Here is a 13,473-nt window from a genome sequence, read left to right as displayed (position 1 = left end):
TTCAAGAAACGAAGCTCAAAAACTGAGCAACTACTGAGTATTTCATCTGGTGGGCCAAAAGGAAAGTATGAAAATCAGAAATACAACAAATTATTCTCTAGCACCCAAGTGAAGAGGAAAGAAATAATTGTTTTTAGTATTTAAATGATGTTTTGGTTTGTTTTTTAAACTGGGTTTGATTGGAATTTTTAAGGACCTATTGTTTTATGGCTGATATGGTCACTGTGTGTTGGCAGATTTTAGTCTGTTCCAGTGGTTTGCTGGCAGGACAGGGATTGCGTGTTATTTCTGCATTTCAGTGGCACTGCCAGGGGACATTGGGCCTTTTGCCCTTGTCTGTGGACACTCAGAAATTAAATGTAACTTAACCTTAGCACAATTTGGGGAGAAGTTACTATAACCTTGCCATACTCTTTTTTTTTTTTTTTTTTTTTTTTTTTGTTAGTAAGATTGTGACATCTGTGCTGGCAAAAAAACCCCACCCTACAACAACAAAAAAACCCTGCTAAATCATTTGTGGTTTAATCATTGTCACACTACAACCACAAAGTACCCTAAGTAGCGGCCAAAAAAAATCCTGTTAGGCCTTTTCAGAGCACTTCCCAACCAAAGTGGCTAAATACCATGCAGTAATTCTAAATTACTTCTGTATGCTGTTTCTACTTTATGTTCTCAAATAGCTTCTAATAAAACATAAGAAAATAATCACTGGAATGAAAACACCAGTGAGTTAACAGCAACTGAGGAACAGTTTATAGTGTGATTTGTTATAACAACTCATCTTTTTAATTCTACTGTTTAAAAAATTACGGTATGTTTGTTAAAAGATAGGGATGCTTTTGCTTTCTGGTTTCACTAGAAGCATTTATCTTTTTTTTTTTGTGAACAAAAATCTTCCCTATCAATAGTGTGATCAAAGAGATCACAGATTATTGCAGAGATCCTCATATGGTGTTTCTGAGTCCCTAAAACATGATATTTTATCTGAAATTTGGTGGTTTTGGCAAACAGATAGTGAGAGAGGAAATATTTTAAAGTCAGTAAAAAAATACCTATTTTATCTTTTTCTTTTCTGTCACACTAGTCTCTAAGAATGTCAGATAACATTCAGGTTGATGGGAATAAATTTTTAAAAAACCCTTGTAGTAAACTTAATGCCTTAAGTTTGCAGTTTTTAAACACAGTACCTCACATGTCTGCAAAACTCTGCTATACGGTTAGCATGGTATCTGAAAACTGATAGCCTCTGTAGTTATATATTGTTTAATTAATCCATGATCTGTCACATTTCATTATCAGACATATCCACTGCCTGGTCGTTTCTGTGTAGTTCACTCTCTGTCTCAAGGGATCTCAGCTGCTTTGGTTGGTGTAGAAGGTGCTTTTTGTCCTGGCCTCTCACCCAAGCACATGCTGAATAGCAGGTAACGAATCGCAGCCTGATGAGCCTTGGTAGCTGAGCTCTCCTGGGGAGCCAGTTGCTGGTTCAGTGACCTGTGTTACCCAGTATCTCGTTTGGCAGAGAATTAAGAATGGAGCAGACACATCATCAGCAGATTTTCCTGAGTGCAGACTCATTTTGGTACAAGCTGTCAAAGTCCAAGGACCCTCCAATCTAGCTTTCTAAACCTCATCTGTCAGTGGAGTATAATTGGTTTATAAATTGGCTTAAGGATAATAATGGAACTAACCTTTTTACACAAAAAGTATGTCTGCAACTATGATAAACTTCTCCAAAGCTTAAAAATAAGAGTCCTGAGTAATGTATCAGTGAAACATCCTAGTGGGTGATTGGTGGTGGGAGGTTAGTGCAGGCTGGTGTTGCAAAACAGTCAGCCGTTGCAGTAACTCACATAACTGATGTTAGAGCCACTTGTGTAGAAGTTGTTTTGTTGTGGTTTTTAGCTGTTTTTTAACTGCTTTGTCTTGCTACAAGAATGCTAATATAGCGTTTGACTTCTGCTGTGTCAGCTTGTGGCAGGTAACAGAGCTCTCAGCCGGACCACAGTCAATCAAGAAAACTGAAGTGCCTGAACATCAAGTAACCTCCATGAATTAAGGATTCTTTGTACAAAATGTTGTTCATTCAGTTTGGTTTAGTTGGTTGTTTTTCTGGCACGTCCAGATTGTTGAATTGCACATCATGTGAGAGTACCAAAAAATTCTGTTTGTGGCTTTCCTAGTCAAGTTAGCTGTGATATTTAATTTGTCCTTCTTTCTCTGCTTCTCACAATTATTGGAAGTCCAGTATGTACATAGGAAAAATAGATTAGCAGAATTGAGGATTTCTGCTTTTGGAGTATACTTACTAGTTAACTTAAACGGCAGTTGAGTGCAGACATACCAGCCGGTCCAAGGGACTGCTCGGTTTGCATAGGCCATTGTATTGTAAAGATTCCAATTGCCAGATAAACCTAGTACAATTTTGGATTTAAAATAAATTTGAGGAGTTGTATATCTCTGTCTGCTGTATGTTAAATGCGTACAACATACGAATGTACTTTATGTATAAAATATACTAGGAGATCTTTCTTGAATTAGGGTGGCTTCCTTTCTTCAGTAGACTGGGTCCTGTACTTTTAAGTAATTGCCTTATTACTGTAAAGTAGTTGTTTCTTTTAACAAAGTTAATGTTTTGGAGATTATAAGGATACTAGGAAATGTTTGAAGATTTGCATTTAGATCCTCTTTCTTGGTCAAATTGCCTGTTTAAAGGGGGGAAAACCTGTTTGTACCCTATTATTAGAGTTTATTCCTAGCATGATGGGAATCGGCTTATATCAAACAAGACAAGGGTATCACCATTTTTTTAAGTGAAGACCAGTAAGGTCACTCCACTTAGTTCACTGTCTCTAGTCAGCTCAAAAATACCCTCGTATTTTGTCTTAGCACACCAGTAATAGTCTGTGTATGTATGACTGTATTATACAATGCTTGTAGGTTAAGTGGTTTGGAGGGGGGTGCAAAATACCCCCACAGTGTAGTCATAGTAGAAGAAAATGTGAAGCCAGGCAATAGAATAGAAAATGCAATCTATCTATACACTTTTTTTTTTAAATTAAGACTATTTGAACACCTATTTACTTGTAAAACAAGATTTGTATGATTTAGCAGGGCACCTCCAGCAGTAGTTTAATTTCCCTCCAGCCAGAGCTGTCCCAGTGCTATCTGCAGCTTCTGCAGCGTGCATGAGAGAGCTGGAGCTGAAGTACTTCCCATCTCTAGCAAAACTGATGGCATGGGCTAGGAGATAAAAGAGTGGTCCAGAATTGTTTTGCTGGGCTCTGTCCGAAGCACTGCCTTAGTTCTAAGAGAGAGGCCAAAGCTGCAGGTTTTCCATCCAGCCTCATTATCTATTTTGCAGTGGAGCTTTTTGTTGTCCTCAGTCTCAAATGAAATAGATAAGATGAATAAAAACCAAAACAGATAGTGAATGCAGAGCTCTGGGCGGGAGGAAGAGAGGGAAAATAATCATGTTTTTTCTCAATGAGAGAAAAGAAAAAAGTAGAGGGGAGGGAAGAAGGGGCTCTAATGGATTTGCTCAGTGCCCAGAAATACTCAGTGTTTATAACCACAGCAATCTTTTCAGTTAGTGCAGTAGTGTCATTCATTTGCTGTATTAAACTGCAGACAAATGGATATGTGGTTTTGGTGTTTTCATTTCTGATCAGTTTAATCCTTGTATCTCTTCCTTAGTTTGATAAAAAGTCCTTGTATCTCTGTGAGTGGAGTCTGTGGGTTTGGGTTGAGACGAATAGTACCAGCACAGCTGTAGAAGGAAGCTGTATTGCAAACAGCAGGCACCTCATCTTCAGTTCTTCTCTCAGGCACCTCATCTTGAGTTGATTCAGAGCATATGGTTGTGTTTTGTCTTACAGCAACAGAGTTCTGACCTTCGTTTATATCAAAAGAGGATGAGGCTTCAAATAGTTGACCAGGGTCAGACGTTACATGTGGCTTTGCAGTCATGGATATGAAAATAGAAGACTTGTAGTAATACTCAGCTAAGAAATCATGGGAGAGATCTCAAAAGAACATCTAGCGTCTCCAGAAAGAGTATTAGAGACTTTTAGAGCAGTTAGAGTTGACTGCAAAGTGCAGATGCTGAACTGGGAGTTAGACACAGAAATTCTGTATTCCCACAACTACAAAATAAACAGGAAACCAACCGTGATTCAGTAATACTTCCAGTTTGAAATCAGTAATATCAGTGCAATAGATTGCAATGACTTTAATCTATCATGCAATAGATTGGAGCCTATTGTGAGATAGTTGTGAAACATAGATGAATCTAGAGAAGTGAAAATTGCAATACAATCAATGTTTTAAAAGATGAATTATTGTAAAGTATAACTACGTTCAACACAGTTGTCAAAGAACAACTGGTTATAGTTGTATTAATTCTTACTGAAGGAAAAATCTAAATTCCTTTTTAAAGGAGGGAAAACACAAAACCAGCACATTTTTAACAGGAAGACTTCACATGTTTTGTGGATGAGCATCACGCACTTGGGCACTGTTGGCTTTTGTGACCAAACAGCAACAGAGTTTGTCCAGCATATTCTGCCACACACCTCTGTCTTGTGGTCTTGCGCAGGCATGGAAGGTACTTCTTCAGCTGCATGCATGCAGCAGGCTAAAAAGTTTGATCTCTGAGTAATCTGGTGGGGAAAAGGAAGCTGCCTGTTAACTCACTCACACACTGAGCTGATTCCCTTTCAGAGTTCAGGGGAGCATAAAGGTGCATCGGTTTCTGTGTGGACAATGTGCAAGACGGAGCAGCCACTTGCTCTGCAGTTTGTGTCTGACCTTTATATCAGAGCCATGTAAGACAACTGAATTTTATTTAAGCACTCCCATAAGATGATTTTATTTCAGCCTTTGAAGCCTCAGTACTTTCAGCAAGAAGTGCTAATGTAATTATGATATGACATTCATGTTCACAAGACTCTAGACCTGCGTGTTTAACTGGATTAAAGCAAATGGAACTTGATGGGTTTTTGGCCTTAAAAATTGCTCATTTTTTATTTATTTAATCATGCCAAAATTGAACAAGGGAAATATTCTTCTACTGTACCTTAGCCCTAGTTGTCTTGACTCTGCAACCGCTCTGTTGATGATGACTCAAAGCCATGGTGAACTAATTAAGACAGTACTGTGTTACTAACAAAAGAGCTGCTTTCTTCCTCCCTCCTCCCCCCAGCAGTTTGTCAAACAAAATTGTATCCTATACCAAAATAATAGAAATCTAATGTATCCTGGCACTCTGTCTCTAGTCAACCAACAGTATTTTGTAATGCTGTTTTAGTACGTGTATTAGAAGACTTGTGTTTTACACAGCCCATTAACACAAGGGAATCATTAGTTTCTGGAGGATATCTTTGCCAGAAAGATGTGGGCTTTAAATCTTCTACGTACATAGAAAAGTACTGTCCATCTCCAATATTCTAAGTGGGTATGATCATTATTGAAAATAATAGGATACTAATATTTTATGCTCTTCATTTTCAATAACTGCATTTTACAGTTGACATTCTTGTAGAAAACTCATTATACATTTGCATCTGCTTAGACATGCTTAGATACAGTGTCTTAACATTTTTTTCATGTGGATCTGGATTATAAGGTGCTGCTGTTTCCCTTGTTTGTAGTTTTCTGTGCTTCGCGTGCATGTTAAGATAATTTTGTCTTGTTTAAAGTATTTTTGTGCTAATGTAGTTGCTCTTTCCACCTTTGTTTTTTATATAAACAAAGGGCACATGTGTTACATCTGCTTTTTGAAAGTAGTCTTTAAAAACTTTTAGCAATAGTTAACTCAGCTGCTTGTTTCTGCTCTCTAAGGGGTCGCCTGGCCTGATATGCACCGTCTGGCTGACAGAGTCCATCTGGAGGAGTTGACTAAAATTGGCATTCTGAAAGGCAATGTAGATGACATGGTGAAGGTTCATCTGGGTGCAATATTTATGCCACACGGACTTGGACATCTACTTGGAATCGATGTGCATGACGTTGGAGGCTACCCAGAGGTTAGTGTTATTCCATTCTCAACTGCCTTGCAGATTAACCCCTCTCAATTCGATCAGCATTTCTCTTAGTTTATGCATGATTAGCCAGTTGGGTGTTCTCAGAGGTGGAGCAGATGTGCATTTAAGTGTGTCTTTTTCTGGATGTGGTATTTTATGCAGTTTACTTTAAGGGAATCTATTAGTTCATTAGAACATTGCTTATGCAGAGAAGACAACTGATGCCGCCCTTCAGGCATTCTTAATCTGTTCAATTTCTACATATATTGTGTTGTTCCTCCCTGAGTCACTGCTGTAACATATATCACTCAAGCATACCCTATACTGTGACAGAGAGCTTCTCAGTCTACCTGTGACCTGTAGTGAGAAGACTCATTTGCTCCATTCCAGATGTGAGACAGCTGTCGGAGCCCCCTGCTGCACCTGGGCTACTAAATCCCAATGGCTGTGTCATATGGACACAAGCTGGCTAATATTCCTGCCTTGAACTTTGATCTCCAGTGTCAACATGGGCACCAATGTAGATGTGTTGTCCCGGAATGAGAATAGAAAGAAAAAATCCATCAGGTCTTCCAAATGTGAAAGCATAGCCTCTTGTATTCTGAGTTTCTGCAGAAAACAGAATGATTATCTTTTTCATTGAATGAACATGATGGTTCATGACTGTGGTCTGAAAGCAAAATGGGTAAAATTCTGTAACCAATGGATGGTAGGATGTTTGCAATGACACTAACAAAAAAAAAATCTCTAAGGGGAACTGAACTTAAGATTTGAATAAAGAAAGGAAGTTTACAGCAGCTTCAGAAAGATTTCAGAGGGATTTTCTGTGTGGTATGTTTTAGTTATTTGAAGCTGACTGTTTAAGGGTTTTCAGTAATACAGTGTGAAAATGAATCATTTGCCTTCTCTCTTATATAAGATGTTCTTTTACAAGAACCTGAAAAAGAAACTAAGAATTTTTTAGGTAAGGTTTAAGCATATTTTGGAGCTTGTTCATGTTGGGTGGACAGGCTACATAGCAGCTGCTGTTGCTGGGTTCACTTTTGAAGACAGGGAAGAAACAGTATATAAAATTTGAGGGTGCTCATTATGTTCACAATATAATTATTGTTGAGACACAATACTGTGATGACAATGTATTGGCATCAGCTAATAAACTTGTATGTAATAAAAATGAAACAAAAATCAAAAGCAACCCTATTCTGATTTTAAGGTTTCTTCACTAGCTAATACAGAAAGGATGGATGTTTCCCCCTCTGTCTCTCCCGAGTGCATTCTCTCTGTGTACAAATAGAGGCATTCAGCAAAGCACAAGGGATGTGATTACTTGGAGAGTTCATGGACTTCAAAATCCAGGACCCCGATGTTGCATGCCTTTGCTTAGATTGTTTTTGCTTGTGTTGTGAATAACCTTTCTGAATTTGGTGGACTTAGGTAAACTGGAGCACATGTTCAAGACTTGGTAGGGTAAAGAGATAACTAAATTTTAGGAACAAGTGAGAGGAGTTGTGAGAGCGAAAAGTACCAGGCTTGGTTTTTGTTTATAAACTGTGTGCTTTGAAGGTTAAAGCAAGTACCTTAATTTTAAGGGAGATTTCTAGAACTGATTTTTGGGGAGGGTAGAGCAACGGACCCTATACACCTTCCATCCCTCAGCAGGTTTCAGTAGTGTGGCATACAAACTACAGAATCAGTTTTTGAAACTAGTTTTTATTTACATATGACCAAATTTATAACTGTTAATTATCCAGTGTATTATATAATTTAAGGGTCGTTTTTCTGAAAGCAGACCAATCTATCCACAGTTTTGAAAGAGCAACCTGTTATAGGTAAAAATGGGTTTGGGGATTGTATTGTCAAATGAGTTAGACTCTCCACTTTCATACTTAACATGTAAAAATACCAGAGCTCTATGCAGATAGAGAATTATATACCTGCAAGTATTAAAATTATTTGTTTGTGCAGACATGCAACTGCATTCTTACATTAAGAATGTTTGCATGGCTAATTTACTTTCAAAATCCAATACTAAATAACAAATTTCCTGAATATGGGGGAAGCATGTATGTAAGCTCTCAAACAAATAGCTAACATCCTGTATTTGCATATAAATGTGCATGTAGATAGAGGTGGGGCATCAGCTTAGTTTGAAAAATGATGAATTTGGGGTTCTGCAGAAGGGCAGGCCCTTTAAACTCTCTCTGCAGCATTAATTCCTCCTCTGTTAGACCCATCGCTCTCTCCCACCCAAAGCACGAGGTTCTTTATATTGGGTCATTTGACTAAGGTGAGGTACTTGAGCATCGGAGCACCTGATGCTGGAAAACCCACATCAAAAGCCTGTCAATGGGGTGAACTTCGTTAGGCTTCTCTGGGCTTGAAGCTGTAATGGGAGGCACGGTCCCTGCCCACGGCAGGAGGGAGCTGTAGGGCTGCGGGGCCTGGGAGGTCCGGGAAGGCTTCAGGGGACCTGGTTTTCCCCAGGTAAATCTAAAAGTGAGCAATTGGGCACCTCTCACCTGAGTGTGGTAAGTGTCTGTATTAAATGGGAGAAGGCTTTTTGTCTGTGTCTCATTGTTTCATGAGAAAATGCTTTTTGAAGACATCTAGTACGCTGTGGAGTGATTGTTGGTGTGTTTTAAATGTTTACCAGCTAGCGAGATTTTCACAAGGAATTTCATAAAGCTGTTTGTGTGTTTATTGTACACTGAGCCCATGCCTGTAGTATCATGTTCTTTTTTCTAGCTGGTTAAGAAGCAAGTTATTTGCTTTTGGCCGAGGGAATTTCTGGGAGTATTACAAAGGATTTTTTAAAAATAAAAACTTTCCAAGTGGATATTATTCCATTATTTTTCCTCAAGTGTAAACAGTTACATTTGGAATAATACAATAAGCTTTAATTTCCTAATTTTTATCCGTCACAAAGTTTTGTGTGTTCCAAAAAAACTATTTCCAGACATTGTTAGCTTAGATTAGTTATTCATTAGTAGCCAAAGATTTCTTTTTTCAAAATTGGCAATAATAAGTTTTCATCTTTTCCAGTAAGCTGCTTTCACATGCAGCATTGAAAAAGCACTTTCTTCCTCTGTGACAAACACTGTAAAAAGCTTGCACATTTGCTGCAAAGGATACTCTGGGATATTAGAAAAATATAACATTTCCCTTCCTTTTTTTTTGCCATGATAAAGAATAACTGGTTTTGGCCAACAATAAGTGCAGCTTAGCAACTATGTTTAGGGCAAGGTTTTCAAAAGACCGTAACCACCAGTATTTCCCATTAAAAGCACGTAAGTAAATGTCCTGATTTTCAGAAGTACTTGGCAGTCAAGAGCTCCTTCGGGAATCAAGTCTCCTGCAGCGTACCGTGGTATTCCTCACAGGGAAACAGAGCGTCGAACACTTCTTTGAAAAATCTGTCTGCTTCTTTTAAGGGTCTAACTACAACTTGAGCAGTTCTGAAAATCCAGCCCCAATGGTACTAATCACTTCAGAAAATCTGGCCCTTAGTCAGACAGAGCTTGCTTCAAAGGGTGAAAACTCCACTGGGCTTAGCTTCAGCTGTAAAATTTAATCATGGAGATGGTTTTCCCACACTCTTTCATTTGTTTCTGGGTAAATTCGATACGGGATATAAATGAGGGTTTGTGCCTGTTGCAATGGAGAAGATGTGGTAGGTGATCCCAGATTTTCAAACCCTGAGGTAGATGGGGCTGAAGTTTTCATTTAAATCTAGGTTCTGCGTCTCTAGATGCTTGAGTTGATTCAATTTCATGTTATATTAATTGACTGTAAGGCTCTAAAGAATGCTAAGTACATTTGATGACTTTCTATAATAATAAGCCAGTTAATTTAAGTTAGGTTAATAACTACTGTGATTTTAACAACTTGTGAATTAAGAGTTTCATTTTGTTTTGTCTTCTAAAATTATAAGATTTACCTTAGTTTAAAGTTTTAATTCAATTCTCATGAAAAGCCGATCCTTTCATCGCTCTTCTGCATCAGCAAATTAAGGTTAGAGGTTTGTTTTGATCCTGGAGTTATCCATGTCCTTCCATTACTGTGCATGCTTGGGGAACATCTCTGCTGCTCAGAGAGGTGTACAAGCTGCGTCTGGCTCTAACAGAAAGCTTGCTCCCAGATCCCAGATGACTGTCTGGGGATTTAGGTCGCCAAACCTACTAGAGCATACAGGAATTATCTTGTTCCCTTTCTTGTTCTGGCAAAATTTTTTTCCTTATGTATCCTACTTCATGCTGAAGCAGAAGATTTCTTTTTTTTTGTGGTTAGCATTGCAAATGATGCATTAACGTTTTTCCCTTTAAGAAGCAGAGGACGAGGTGAATTTACCAAGAAGCCTAAAGCTGTTATGTAGAGCCCCAGTGATGCAAATTGCTTCACTTGGTCATAACCTTGCAAAGCCTCGCTCTAGCTGTACATACCCAGGGCCTGCAAACATGAAACAACCTGTATGGCAGGTGCTTATATGAGCAAAGAGTAAAAGGGCCTTTCACCAGTTTTAGCTCCAGGTTTTGTTCTTGTGAGCGATTGCACACCTTGAGAAAAAATTAAGAGAAAAAACCTGCTGCTTCTGCTTCATGGTGTCCCCTTGAACCACTTTCTCTTTGATTCTTTGCATTCTTGCGTAGCAGAGACATATGGCTGTGTGGGCTGCTGAGCAGGCAGAGTGCAGGCAAGAAACAAATTGGTGAAGACTTTCAATTCTGCAGCGTTTCCATGCAGAGCAGCACTGAAATCCATAGTGCTGCTGTTCTCTGTTGGGTCGAACACCAACCAGGAGAGTTTCTGCAGCCTAGGCTTCTGTGGGATTTAAACCGCTCCCAGAGTTAGGTTAATAGATCTTCTTACCCTACTGTGGCATCTTATGTGCTCAGGAAAGTTGTGATCGGTTCCCAGCAGCTTTTCCCTGTGAGGGCAGATGCTGGGGTTTGGGTGTTTATGGAAGCTTAGGACTTGAGCAGAGGCCTAAGCGGAGGGAGGGCTGAGGTGCTGTGTCAGTGCAGTGCCGTGGTGCGCACGATGCCCTGTCGTACCACAGGGTTTCCCTCCTCCTCTGAGAAAGAAAGTGTCATGGACTTGGGGTTTTTTGTTGCTTGGTTTGGATTTCATTAGTTCTGGTTAGATTTTTTTTGATGGAGATACTTGCTTATGTTTCTTTTACATGTTGAAGTTTGTTGCAAAAGACTTTATGTGTGTATTGGGTTTGCGTGGCAGCGCTTTGGTAGCAGGGGGGGCTACAGGGGTGGCTTCTGCGAGAAGCTGCTAGAAGCTTCTCGTATGTCTGATAGAGCCAATGCCAGCCGACTCCAAGACGGATCTGCCACTGGCTAAGGCTGAGCTAATCAGCAACAGTGGTAGCGCCTCTGTGATAACATATTTAAGAAGGGCTAAGAGAGTTTTTATCTGAATATTTATTATCCAAATCTTTCTGAAATTTTAGCAGAGACTAACAGAGCTTGTGTGTTTTTGAACAATTCATTCTAGGCACAGGAGGAGAGAAAAAAACAAGACAGTACAGTTCTGCTTTCAATTACATGTAAAAGTAAGATATAAAAGGTATCATAGGTATACTTTAGGTTTTTTCCTGTGAAATTTCCACTAATATTAGTATCTAAAGTTCACAAAAGAAAAAGCCCTTTCATTTAAGGCCATCACCTATGTATGCTTTCTGTGTGTCACAAGAAAACCCGTCCATTAGATTTTTAGATGGTGCTTGTCATTGGTCTCATTTTAAAACAGTGTTGCTGGTAGCTTTTGCAGTTCTTTATCTCATTTCTTGTGAATTCGCTATCTAAATATTGTCCTCATCATCCAGGTTTATGCTGTAGTTGTCAACTTGATGATTTTTATTATACGCTATCTCTTTTTTTCCTCACACTTAGGTTTAAAGAAAAAAAGCACAATTCCTATGTTTTATTATTTCCATTATGATACAGTGGAGCTTGGTAACATCTCAGGGTCAGGAAGCAAAAATGACATGGGAATTTATGCTCAGAACCACGCTGTAGTGATGGATTGAAATTCAGCTCTATCTGACTCAGCAGGCAGAAGTGCTTCGAATGAGTGGCAGGTGATTTTTCCTCATTCCCTGCAAAAATGGGAGACTTACTAGGCAGCTTAAACCTGATACCACAGTTACTACCTAGGAAAAGACAAAAATGTTTCAAATAAAATAGCCAGTTAAACATCGTGTGCCCTCCGTTCCTCCAATATTAACTTTGAGCTGTGTCCCAAAAGCTCCAGCTAGTAATTAGATTCTCCTGCAGAAGTGGAAGCTTTGACTTGCAAATGCCACAAGTGGTATGTGATGCTTGGGGCATGTTCTCCTGTAAACCTGCTGCTGTTTTCGTAGGCAGGACTGACAGCAGTTCCTTCAGGTGACTATAGGCAGCTCAGGTTGCTGGGAAAAAGCAGGATAGATTGAATAAACTAATCTTCATTAGTAACACTCAGCAAGAGAAATAAGGGCTTAGAGAGAAGGGACCAGGAGACAAGTGAAATGGAATTCAAGACTTTTATTTTATTAGCTGCATAGGGCTCGGTTCTTTTTACAGCAAATGAGCTAATTAGAAGTTGGGTATACACAGTGGGAGAATAGGGTAGAGTGAAAGAGCTGAGATTTCTCTTCGGTGTTGATTTCATATAATCTAAATATAATGTTAGTATTCTCACTAATTTAAATACTTGATTGCACTTAGCTTGGTAAAATGGTCAGGACTTCACTGTACTGGATATGGTCCAACTGGGACAGTCTGTCAGTCAGGCTCAAAAAAGTTCTGTGATGATATAGCTGGAAAAAAGTACCAGAACCTAGTTTGTGTCACTACGTGAGTCTTTCACTGTGGTTCAGTATTTGCAGTTATGAGTGGCTTTGGTCATCTCTGCTGTGGCCGTGTTTTGCTGCCATTGCTGGCCTGAGGAAACTTCTGCGTGATGCCAACTAAGCGTTGCAGCCCCTGGTTTCAGGGGGGAGGGTGTCCTTGCATCTCCGCGCTTGTACATCCCTAACTAGTGTCATGGCCCTGTGGGAATGACCAGCCAGCACAGAGACATCACCTGCGGTTTTCTTCCGCCCTGATCCAAAGACAGACCCAAGATCAGGCTCAGCTGAGTGGGCCTGGAGCTATTTCTACTTCTGATCGCTTTGCCTGGTAGCCGGTATCTGTGGGACAAGATCCAATATGATATACATGACAGTTCTCCCATGGAAAAAAGCAACATACGCCCCCATTAACCATTGGGTTGCTTAGGAGCAGGCAATAATTCATCCTTATACTGAGGTATTTTGGGGATATTGCAACTTCTAGTCTTCCACAGCCACTTTTCTGGGGGACAGGCATATTTGCATACTTCCCAATTCCCTGCTTATTCCAAAAATAGATCTATATTTTATATTACTGCACATTTAACTTAATTTGAACTTTTATTTTGC

The 13,473-nt window shown here is 39.4% G+C and overlaps 1 protein-coding gene across 3 annotated transcripts in view; it reads left to right on the top strand.

Annotated features, from left to right (window-relative positions):
• Positions 1 to 13,473, top strand: part of PEPD (peptidase D) — a 146,933-nt gene that overhangs the window by 120,456 nt on the left and 13,004 nt on the right. For all 3 annotated transcript variants that reach the window (XM_059824841.1, XM_059824840.1, XM_059824839.1), the window contains one exon: positions 5,842 to 6,026. In XM_059824841.1, coding sequence (XP_059680824.1) covers positions 5,842 to 6,026 — 185 coding nt within the window. The remainder of the gene's footprint in view (positions 1 to 5,841; positions 6,027 to 13,473) is intronic.

Source organism: Gavia stellata, chromosome 15 (assembly GCF_030936135.1).
Source record: "Gavia stellata isolate bGavSte3 chromosome 15, bGavSte3.hap2, whole genome shotgun sequence".
NCBI classification, from domain to species: Eukaryota; Metazoa; Chordata; class Aves; order Gaviiformes; family Gaviidae; genus Gavia; species Gavia stellata.
This window is presented reverse-complemented; position numbering and strand designations above follow the sequence as displayed.